The sequence below is a fragment of the Diplotaxodon limnothrissa genome, linkage group LG8, assembly GCF_057381915.1.
Source record: "Diplotaxodon limnothrissa isolate DT_005_m linkage group LG8, D_limnothrissa_male_GT1.1, whole genome shotgun sequence".
NCBI lineage: Eukaryota > Metazoa > Chordata > Actinopteri > Cichliformes > Cichlidae > Diplotaxodon > Diplotaxodon limnothrissa.
In genome coordinates, this window is record NC_140603.1 from 12,257,865 (window position 1) to 12,270,100 (window position 12,236).

The following is a 12,236-nucleotide window of genomic DNA, read 5'->3' on the forward strand; positions in this document are numbered from 1 at the left end:
ACACACAGTCAGCTCCTTGTTGGACGTGGGCTGGGGGAAAGTACGAGCAAAAACTTCCCCAATAATGTCAGCCAGGTGTAACTGCAGCCAAGTAGAATAAGTTCAGCTGAAATAGTAGTGGTTATCTGGTGCCAAGTTTGGAGAATAATGGTGACTAATACGTTGTGAACTCAAAATACTGCACATCTTTCCTATGTGATTACTTTTTAAATTACATTTGCCACTGGCTTCCTCACATCTTTCCACTGTATTTATGTACCTGTGCTGGTTTCAGTCACCCCTGGGTTAGCCTGCTGGGGGCTCAGGTGTTCCCGCACCATCTTCTGTAGTGAGCGCATGAACACTGAGATGAGGCGGTCAATGTAGCTGGCATTGTAACTGCAGGCTGACTTCAGGATCATCAGTGTCCCTGTAAGACAAATGAAGGCAGAGGGATAAGAAGTATGGGAAATGGAACAGTTTGACAAGAAGCTTCACTTCTCTGGGGAGAGGTAACAGACACAGACACCTGCAGTCAGCTTGTGTTCATTCACGCAGCTTGATATATATATTTCCCCCCCCTCAAGAGTGTAACAGAGGCAGAAATAAGAATGAGTAATGTTCTTCTTTGTTGCTGTTCCCCAGAGAGGAGACAAATGTTAAAATGTCACCCCCTGGCCAGACGGATGCATCACATCGCTGCGACTTTACTGCAACAGCAGGATACAGAATGCTTTTTTTTATTTTATTGACCACCACTGTAATTTTAGGAAACTGCATAAAGCAGCATTACCTTTGGACTGCTCTCAAATAGCCATTTATCACCTTGAATGGCCTATATTTTGAAACCTACTACATATTTCATCTAAAAGAAAAAAAAAAATCAAGGTCTCTTTGAAATAAGCTTCAATGAAAGCTTTTTCTATAAATACTCTGACATCTGGGTGGATAACAGTAATGTTTGTACAGGAAGAGGGGCGGAAAGCAGCAATCCTTCCCAAGACAATCTTTCCCAAACCGCTGGACTGTGGCCCCCATTTAAATAGACCAGATGTTAGCCCGAGCAGCAGAGCCCATCGGCTTGCATTTTAACGGCCCACTCAATGGCTTAACTGGTAAAAGTAACCGAGGGGCCGCTTGGTGCTGTAGTGAGAGTAGGAGATTGACTTTTTTTCACTTCTAAGTATATACCAACAGAAGAGTAACCGAGGGCAAGAAAGGAGGAAAAAAAATAAATGTGAGAGTTGGTCTTACCAAAGAGCTGCGTGGGGTTAGTGTTGGTTGTTGCTTTTTCATAGTTGGTAAGCCCCTCGTAGATGACCTTGCCCACAGCAGCATATAGACACTCAAGTTCCTCATACTTAGATGCCACATTTGATGTGCCTAGAAAAACACAGCAATGTTTGTTTCAAACAAAGAACAGCTGAAAATCGAAATCACTGCCGTGCAAAGTGACGCAGTTATATTGCTGCAAGGAATCAGCATCATAATGTATTGATCACACTATGTTTCAAGCCCCTTTAGGCCTTTGTCGAAAGTGCTTTAAAACAATTCATACAATGACCTAAAACAGATGATGCTCTATTCATTTTGTATGGAAAGATGCGGGACAGTTATTCTCCCATAAGCATCTCTCCATATTTCAAAATGACACACAATCAATCACATTAAATTGCACATATATGTTAAAAACACAACCAATTACAACACTACAACAAAACATTAATTTAAACAATTACTTACAGAAATGGCACGTCTTATGAATAAAAATACAGGACTTGCAGCTTTTATAAGTCATAATTTTTTTTGTAATTATGCAAACAATTTTTGTTGGCTGTATCATAATTAGGTTTGTAAAATCCCCAAATCCCATGCCAATGAGTCTCAACACTTAATCCTTTTGGGGAAGCAAGTTTGTAAATTATATCGCCAGTATAATTCACTTCTATTTATAATTTTATCACAGTGTGGCATGACGATTTCTCAGAAAGGAATCAGATATATAGTGTTTTTTCCTGTGTGCAGCTGGTCTGGCTTCCAGTGAGAATTTAGAAATAAATCATTGCAGCTTACTAGGCTCAGTTGGGAAGATACTCATGAGACGAGAAAGAAGGGAGTGGACAGCACGTAGCACTTTGGTATTGCCGCAGGTCATGCACGCAGCGATGCCCCGCTGGAGCGGCTTGAAGTGAGCCAGGACGGCTGGGGGCTGCAGCACTGTCAACAGGAAGCAGAGAATCTCCAGTCCTGTGCAGATGTTGGAGATGTTCGCTTGGGCTGGCTGCTCCTGAGAGGTCAAAAAGGAGTAGACATTATAAGTGGAAGGTCATTTTTTTTGGTATTGCTCTTAAAACAGATAGAAATCCATTTAGACTTTTCAATAAAAGCCTCATATCTAAAAAAAAAAAAAAAATTATTGATATGTATCTTTTTAGCCAAGCGCCCAATGCTAAAACAAAGCAATATAGATAATAGTGCAATTTCATCTGCAGACAGATGAAACAACCGAGTTTTTTTTTTTATTCCACTCAACTCAGAAATCAATACTGCTCACAAACACACACAAAAACAAGGCATTGTGATGGCTGTTAAACCAAAGATCAATGGGCAGCATCGGTTCCTAATTTTGTCTAAATTGCAAACAAGGTTTACAATGGCAGGGCCAAGAGGGTAATCTGGGACAGATCCATGGCACTGATCTTGCCTAATGAACAAGGTGACTCTGGTGATAAGGCTCCTGCTAGATATTAGGGTAGTATTGATTTGACAGTGCATTAACAGAAAAGGAACTTGTCGCTGCAGGAACCATGCAGATGCAGGCATGCCTGTGAGACTGTATATGTTTTGTGAGTCTCTCAAGTTACACTCCAAATACAACCTCCTCATGCCACTCCCCCCAGACTCTTAATCACTGCTGCGCCGAGACAATGAGATGATAAAAGGTAATCCGATTTACAGCATTGTTCATTAGTCTGAGTAAGGCAGCTAGGCAGGTAGAGCGAGGTCCCAAGGGGGTGGGCCTGCGTACATCTGCATAAAACCTACAGAAGGCCTTGTTTGTTAGACAATCCCCAAAGGGATATGGAAGGGCCGACTGAGTTTGTGTGAATGTGTGTGTGTAGGGAGAGAAAAGGGTGCGGCCGATGAAGTGATCCCCAAAAGAGAACAAGGGCAGTACGTGACAACTGGCAACGCGTGGTGATAACCTTGTCTGAACAGTGACGCCCAATCAGACCAGAGAGATGAGGAGGAAAGGAGACATGGATGAAAAGAAAGAAAGAGAATAAAAGCTGCGATAAGAGGCTGGATGGAAAAGAGATGAGAGGAGGAAGTGGTTAGACACAGAGGGAAAGGCGAGGAGAGATGAACAGAGTCACAGTGGGGCGATACAGAAAGCAAGGATGAGGGCTTTAGGATGTAGAGGGGTTTGAATGAGAAGGCACAGGCCAACCCGGATAGAGTGCTGTTATCTCACCACTGTCATTATTTTGTCATTATGGTGGTTGGCGCCTCACTTCATGCATTACTGATAACAGACAAAGGACTCTGAGGTGTTAGAGCAAACACTAAGACGGAGCTTAAGCGGGGACAGGGAAAACCTCTCTGGGAAGCTATTAGTTATCCTCAGCTGTTTGCTGCTTATTGCTTGGAGCTTGAACAACAACACAAAGATTGAATATTTTGATTTTATTCAGACTAGTTTGACTGAAGTACTTTGAAAAATTCTTTTACTAGTAAGTCCAAATAACAAACTTACATGAATACTCTACACAGATATAGGTTTCTTTTTTAAACATACCCCAAACAGTAATATTCACCATGGTTAAATAGTAGAAACTTTTAGACCAATTATTACTTAGACGGGTCTGAACACAGTCAATGACAACTGATTACTCAGAAAGGCAGTGCAGAATAACAGCAGTACTGACAGGTTTCACACCTAAATTATCACCTTGTATGGATCTGGCAATATGAACCATGCATGAAGTCTAATGTAACAATCATTCTCAAAGTACATGCCATCTTACCACTGTCATTAGCAGCTTGTCAAACCATTGTAGCTTCAGCTCAGCACGAGGCCACATGTCAGGCCTCAAGGCTGTCTTCATCAGGCTGACACAACGGCGAGACAACAATTCCCCTGGAGATCCAGCCACATTGGTGCTATCGTTCACCTAGAAAAGAAAGGAACATATTTGTCTAGGCACTTAATTCATGTAGCTGGAGTTCAAAAGAGGCTGGATGGATACCATCCAGGATGGATACCATCTTTCAATCAACATTCCCTGTGCAAACCTTTATAGTGATAAGCATGCACTTTAGAGAGGTATCCTTGAAAAACACATTGAATCCCTATCAGCGCTAGGTGTGATGTCCTTTGGCTGATCACAATCCCTCGGGCCAGTGAGGACATAATTTTTCTACTGGGATCAATTCAGTATCACACTACACTGTTATCGAGAGGAATACAAAGAAAATATTATGTTGCTATAGAGTGTTCTGTGAGCACCGAGTGATCCCCAGTGGTTATAGGGAAGGTTATATTCAACAGAGATGCTTGGCTGAACAGTGAGAATGAAACTTGGCCCAAAAAATAAAGTAGGAAAAGTCAAGGTGAGTGAAATCTCAGCAGTCTATTTCAGGCCTAATAACCAAGGTCGTCAATGACTCTAGAGTGACTCCATGTGTGTGTGTTTGTGTGTGCGTTATCCTCACCCAAACGAGTGGTTAGAATAATTGTGCCTACTTGGAAGGACTAATGGATGGCAAAACACGTGTGTGTGTGTGTGTGTGTGTGTGTGTGTGTGTGTGTGTGTGTGTGTGTGTGTGTGGGGCTGAGGTCTTACCTGGCAAGCAATCCTGATGAGGAAGTTGACCACAGTGTCTGTATGTTGTTTCTCAACAGGTTTGTTGTGCATGCTCTCTGTGCCTGGCATGGACTGGCTGCGGCCAAATACCTACAAACACAAACATTATAATCTGTCAAATATAGATAAACTTTTTTCTTTTTTGACAAAAGAATGATTACAGAAAGTTGTCAAAAGGCAGAAATGCTGTACAAAGGGTTTTTCGGTCTACAAAGAGGAGGCTCCAGCCACAATAAGTCTGATAACTTTTCTGACAACTTTCTGGGCAATTAATGTTTCCTCAGCTTAAGCAGAAACAAATTCTGACAAGTTAAAAAGACGCATTTTTATCTTGACATCACAAGAAGAGGCACAAAAAACAGAAATTATAACAAGAGCACAAATATTTATTACAATAACCTTTAAGTATTTGTTTTACTTTTGTAAGTGTCATTCATCCTTCCATCCTCTTAAAGGTTTTTCCAGTTAAAGATTGTAGCTGGGCTGGAGCCTATTCTAGCTGTCACTGAGCGAGAGACAGGTTTTCACTCTGTTGCAGGGCTAATAAATCTGTGATCTGTAAATCGACATACTTTAAAGGACATTTACATTTTGGAATTCATTATGAACACTTTAATACATAAAACAAGCTTTCTTTAAAACGTGTAGTTACTGCCCAATTATGCCCTCTAATCTACGACATGCAGACATTAAGCTGATTGTGGCAGAACTCCAGATGTGTCAGGCACATCACGAGGCAATTTCAGAGTCTTTAATCTAAGTATAAACTGCCTTTTGAAAGATTGGCATTAGTGCAAATTAACAAATTTGATTAAAATTTTGAACAGGCGATTTTACAACAAAGGTATCCCAAAAGACCTCAAAACAAAAGACCACAGAGGGATATGATGAAGTATATGTGACGCTGCCATACTGCTGTAAGACAAGCTGGATAACAGCAACAACTCTGCTGTCAATCCTGTTAGCAATTTTTCCCCCTCAGACTCATTCAATAAATGACTGTGGAGACAAAAAAGTAAAACTGGCTGTCTTATTAGTAGCTTTCAAACTGCACAACAAACACCCTTAGAGAAGCAAGTAACACAGGGATATCAAGTGAGAACTCTCAAGGTAAGACATTCTGTCTGGGGCACGAGGGCCCATCAGTCACAGCCACATTCGTCTGGCATCTGACTAATTACTAACTGAGCTCACCGTGGAAGCCGCTCCAGTTGCTGTACGGAATCTCTTGACGTCCTGTCCAGCCCCGGCGGATTCTAGAGACAGGCCTCTTTTCACAGCAGCCCCACTGGTCCCTTCACCACCAGGACCTACCTCAGCCTCAGATTCTGGCTGTTGTGCCAAAGAAAGGTACACACAAGAAAGGAGGAGACAAATCCAATTGTTAACACAATATAACCACAGTATGTCTCTTTCTGTACAATGCAATAAAGCTGAAGTTTGTCACTAGCTCATATAGCAACATAAGTAATGAGCATTTATGGTACACGGCTCAAGAAACGCTTTAACTGCTATGATGAATAAGGTTTATTTTGTGACTTAATGAGCGTCTTCAGTCTGAAGGAAAAAGATTTTTGTGAGAAATGAGAAACATAATTTGGTGACTCTGTATGTCAACATCCTAGACGACCATCCCAAACTGGTACTCCTGACATCAACAGAAGTCAGTAAAAATAATGTGGTTTACCTGCTGGTCTTTGATCCTCTGCAACTCCCACTTGATGACCACCTCAGCCAGGTCCACAGCCAGCTTCCTTTGCTCTATAGTCACACTTGGAGTGAAGCCCAAACGCTGCATTGCACTGATCATGTGCTGCACCAGGTGGTGTCGGACAGGGTAATACACCTGGGGGGGGAGCACCAGGTATAACTTTGAAAAAGTATCATAATGCTGAAGTACTATAAACAAGCAATATTTTCATATCCCTTGTTCTGCTAATATTCAATTGACATCATCCACTTTGACATCAGAGCACTCCAGATTATGCAAAACACAGGTTTGTATTGGTTTTGGTTTTTTGGTGTATGTGGTTTTTTTTTAAAAATTCTAATTATTTTGTAACTGTTAGAAAACAATTACTTAAGTCGCCCTTAAGTCCAAAAAGCCTCATAAGCCATTATTTCACCACAATACATTTGAAATCCTGCAATTACCATGTGATTGAAGTGGTGACTTAATGCAGTGCATCTGTTAAATCCCTTCAACAGTTTAGAAATTGCAGACAATGTTATAAACAGTCACTCCACACTCTTTAAAGAGCTAAATTTGTGTTACTGTTGAATAACCTATGGACCTAACTGTATGATTAAAAGATAGAGTGTCACAAAAGCTTATGTTTAATATTATATACAGAAGCTGTCAGGAGGGACTGGCGCATTTTTTCTTCCACAAAGCACCACAGACAGATAGCACCAATGGTAGAGTTTAAAAGAGGCACAAAAAGTGACTACAATAGCCCCTAAGGCTAACCAGACGAATTTAAACGTCAGTATAAATTGCACTGTGGCTTGGGGCGTGTGTTCCTTTCATCTGTATCTCTCACAACTTGAACCTTTACTCTGTAAAAACCAGATGAAGTCTGGAAGAGTGGAAAACTAGTGTGGATGACAAGATTACGGGTTTTAAAAAAAACAAGCTTGTTTTGCATGAAGTGGAACCACTTAAACTCTGCGAGACCAAAAAAAAACCCATTACTCATACAAAAACAGTTCTCTGTCGTACTTGCAGCCCAAAAATGTGAGTCCAAAAAAACGTTCCTCAAAAAATTCTGAATATCTTGTCATATTGTGTTATGTTTGATACTTTGCTTAGATTTAATTAAAAAGTTGAGTTAGGTGCCTTTTGTATGCTTGAATATTCACAGGTCAGTGTTAAGAGGCTTTAACTTAAAAAACAAACAAACAGAAAGGCAGCCAACGTTGAAAGAAAAAACCTTCAGAAAGCCTGGAGAACTACTGCTCAAGCCCACTTAAAAAAGAAACAGGAAAATCCGGCTCCTTGGAAGCAAAAAAATAGAAGCAAGGACGAATGCCTCAAGACTTCTGCACAGTATTGTACGAGGCCTTCTTCCACTGCATTAGCAACAGAAGAAGCAACCAAACAATGGCCTACATATGTCATTTGCTGCAGCATCTTGTTCCTGCGCTTCTACTAGAATCACACAGAACGACTCCCAGGAAGCTTATCCTTGTGCTAGCTCCATCTGCTGCAAAACATCTAGTGTAAACCAGGGTGTCAAACTCCTTTTACATGGCGGGTCACATACAGCCCACTTTGATGTTAAAAACGGGCTGTACCAGTGAAGCCTCCTTTTCTATTAGTATAAAGAAGTTACATATTTAACTGTTTTTCTATATGATGAAGAAAACCTGCTGCGGCAAAGAAAGTAATCTGTCAGCGCAACTCTTTGAACTTAATTTGTAAGAAATAAAATGACAGAAATAAAATGAGCTCCTGGTAGCTCATTGCCCAGACTGTACAGATTAGTTTTTTGTTTTTTTCCCTTCCTTTCTTTTTCTTTTTCTTTTTTTGTTGTTTTGCTGAATGTGGACAGCGTACGTTTGACACCCCTAGTCTATGCACAATGCACTAATATATGGGAGGTGGACAAAAATAAAGGCAAGTCCACACATGTACAGGAAAAGTTTGTTTTTATGTACTCCAGACCTACCAGTTTAGATTTTAGAGTGATAACACATGCAAAGTTAAATGGGGTGTTCAATCACTTTGAAACTTTTAGTCAGAATAGGCAAACTCTGACATCAAATTCTTACTTAGTCTCAAGGACATGATGACACACACTTAGCCCAACTCAAGTGTCACGCTCAAGAGTCACTTAGCTTCCGAAAACTGAACTGGGACTCTCAAACACACATGCAGACAAAGGAGCTAGAGATGAGATGTCTATCTGAGGGCTTTTGTCAGTGTCAAAGAATATTAAAGCTTCTCACTTTGAGGGTAATTATAGTCGATAGAGTCGACAGAGTGGCTAAGCCCTGTCCATCACATGTGCACACAGACAAACACGCACACAATCTCTCCATTTCTTTATCAAACGCACATGCACAAAGTCTCTCATCTGTCTGTCATTATCTCCTCCCCAGTGTAATTATGCTGATGTGATTACATTAGATTAGTCATCTGGCCCAGTGAGAGCGGCCTGTCAGTGAGATAGAGAGGGAAGCTGAGGGAAATGTCAGTCTTCTGCTAAAAGACTGTCGCTCTCTGACTGGTGAGGCGGTGAACATCAGCTGAAGAAGCGAGAGGGCACAAGTGTCTTTCAAGTTTATGGAGGAAAGCGAAAAGCAAGCTCGATGATCATTTGCTTTTGTTGATGACGAGTCCACATGAGCTGCTCTTTGACTCTACTGATCACTGCTGTGAAGGGTGTGTTTAATGCTGTATCTGCATTAAGTCAACTGTGGACACCAGGCGGTTGACATAATTAGACATGAGAGTCCAGCTTTTGACTTGATAACAGAGCAAAGTACAAATGATCTGGCTACAACCAATATAAAACTGAAATTAACAAAAAATCATAAACATTTTTAATTGGTCTGCATAAGATCATCTACATTTTAATGAGTATGCTCCTTTCCCATTAGGAAAGATGTGTCATGTAATTCAGAGCACTTAGATAATCAGTAAAATTAGCGTCTCAACAGTCTCCCCCCACGTGGTTCCCTGCAGTGAGCATGCTGAGAGGAGAGCCGGCAGAGACACTAAATGGATGTCTATGTGTGCACTTGAGTGGCACTTAACATCTCAGTATGTGTGGTGGCAGCTCACCTCGAAACACAAGAAATCGTAAAACAGAAAACGCTGATATTTTACTGTCATCCTCAGAAGCATATTACTTTTGCTATTATTAAGTGGTATAACAAATCTGTCATAAATAATTTAAATGACAGAAGGAAGAGCTCCATCCATCCCAGGAGGATATCATGGGGACTCAATACTTTTGGTAGTAGTGGTCTGACATATGGAAGTCTGCTGCTGCCTAAGTTGCATTAATGTGTGTGCTTTTTTTTTTCTTTTTTAAATCTACTCACCCTGAAGTGTTGCACAATGAGATGCAGTATGTGAACCAGCTGTGGTACAGTATGCCCCTCCTCCACAATGATTTTGCGAGTCCAGTGCGTCAACATCTGGTGGCCGTCCTCCATGCGTGCAGGCACTGCCGGAGTCAAGATGGCCATAGCCTGGCGGACTATGGCCCGGGCCTCCATTGTGTGGGCTTTCAACAGGCTGTGGAAGACCTGTACAGAGCAGAGATCGCATGTCTAATTTACCAACATACCATATACTTGGCTAAAATTTACTGTCCCTTAAAAGTGCTGTTTTCCTGCCTACACATTTAGAGAAGATAGAAAAAGCACACAAACCACACACACACACACGCACACACACGCACACACACACACACACACCTTCCTTACAGAGTTGGGAAAAAAATGAAAGAAGCTGATGACAGGCATAAATGCAAATGCTTCATCACTTGAGTTGTTAAGCTGGCTCCACAACTGCTAAACCCATCAACACAAGATACAAAATTTAAAAGTGGGGTAATCTAAGAAGTAGAGCTGGGCGATAGAACGATAACGATATGTATCGCGATATAACTTTTACTCGATAGAGAAATTAAGCTATCGCGATAGACCTCGCCGCTCTTGTCCTCTTAAAAAAAAAAAAAAAAAAAAAAAGGTCAGCCAATCCAAATTAAGTAGCGCAGAGCCGAACCAATCACAGCCACAGCGTCACGTCGCGTGACTTGTTACCTACAGCACAAGTGCCAAGCCGCACGTGTGTTTGTTTGGGAAGCAGCCAGCGGGTAATGGAGCCAGCGCGTAATGGAGGAAATGAGTGTGCCGACTAGAAAAATCAACCGAGCGTGACCGAAGAGAAAACAGATGATGGTTCCAATGCCGGAGAGATTGTTGAACGGAAGAGCCATAGAAGTTCCGTAGTGTGAAGGTATTTCGGCTATTTCATGTCTGACAAAAAACAGAGTAGCGTGCACTGTAAATTGTGCCGAAAGCAAGTCTGGAAATACAATAAACTGGTGCATGTGTCACACTGTGCGCCACGTTATTGTTTCGGTGAAATGAATTTCTACAATACTGTTACTGTTAATTCTACTCTCTGCAGTGTTTAAATGCTTACATATACACACAGTTACTGTCCGTCCACACATACGACTCTGTTCTGCTTCTATGCCCCAGCTTTGTTTACTTTTTCCCACCGAGGCTTCTAGACTTCTGATTGGCCAACATTTCTGCACGGTTAGGAATCTAGCGCCACCTGCTGCTTTGGCATGTTCATAGCAGCGTTTTCCTTCATTTCTGCCTTTATGTGTGGACGGGATTATTTTTTTAAAACGAAAACGGAAAATCTCCGTTTTCAAAAATACCCGTGTACGTGTGGACGTAGCCTCAGTCTCTGACTGGAAGCGCTAATTCGTCATTCGGCTTTTGTCAGACTAAAGTAACTGTTAAAACTGTTTGAAAAGCTCAGCTATACAACAAGGAGAGATTGAGAATTTCCTTTTAGTTCTCAGTTTATTTGATATTGACAAAAGTTAGTCAGTTTTGTCTGTTCTTCTGTAAAACAAACTAAGATTTATTTTTAGAATTAATATTTTGTTTCTAAGTGGAATTGACAATTTAGTCTGTTTCGTTTGTTCTATTTTGAAACTTAAACGCTTTAGCGGCTGCCTTTTGTGTAGTTTGCAATATTTGCCTTTATTTATCTGAAAAAGTCTCATGTTCCTTAAGTACATCTACCCTGTTGAACTTATTATGGGAAATAAATATTTAAATAAAAACAAGCTGCTGATTATTTCACATTTTACTTGTGAGCAACGGCACATTTAAATCTTACAAATATAGTTATTTGGCTTATATCGTGATAGATATCGTTATCGCCTGAAATGAAAAAAACATATCGTGATATGAAAAAATCTCATATCGCCCAGCTCTACTAAGAAGTGATATTTCAAAAACTCAACATAAAACAAGACGCACAACTTATGAATAATAATATTGCCTTTTCACGCTCATCTGTTAGATGCATGAAAGCAGGCAATACATTAAGTAACATAATGCTGGATATCTAACTCGAAAAACAAAAGAAGATCAGGCCATGCAGATGGCACTCACAGCACTCAAGACTGCCATCTGCATGGCCTGTTCCTGCACTTCTTACTCCCTTGCCTCTTTGCTAACCCAGTCCTTTATATTCCCTCTACCTCTAGACGAAGACAGCCTTTGATTAAAATCTCTGTCCATGTCAGCCACAAGCCTGCACAGGATCTCAGAAGTCTGCCGATGAACGGATTTCTTTCTTAGTTCTTTCTTACATCAGTACATCATAATCTTCTGCAGGCTTGC

The 12,236-nt window shown here is 41.0% G+C and overlaps 1 protein-coding gene across 1 annotated transcript in view; it reads right to left on the reverse strand.

Moving 5' to 3' along the window:
• The window catches only part of trrap (transformation/transcription domain-associated protein), an 84,441-nt gene that overhangs the window by 38,206 nt on the left and 33,999 nt on the right, over positions 1 to 12,236 (reverse strand). The window contains exons 39-46 of the mRNA XM_085361271.1: positions 9,900 to 10,106; positions 6,535 to 6,693; positions 6,042 to 6,179; positions 4,827 to 4,937; positions 4,008 to 4,154; positions 2,053 to 2,266; positions 1,234 to 1,362; positions 260 to 409 (exon numbers count right to left, since the gene is read on the reverse strand). Of these exons, the coding sequence (XP_085217397.1) occupies positions 260 to 409; positions 1,234 to 1,362; positions 2,053 to 2,266; positions 4,008 to 4,154; positions 4,827 to 4,937; positions 6,042 to 6,179; positions 6,535 to 6,693; positions 9,900 to 10,106 (1,255 nt within the window). The remainder of the gene's footprint in view (positions 1 to 259; positions 410 to 1,233; positions 1,363 to 2,052; positions 2,267 to 4,007; positions 4,155 to 4,826; positions 4,938 to 6,041; positions 6,180 to 6,534; positions 6,694 to 9,899; positions 10,107 to 12,236) is intronic.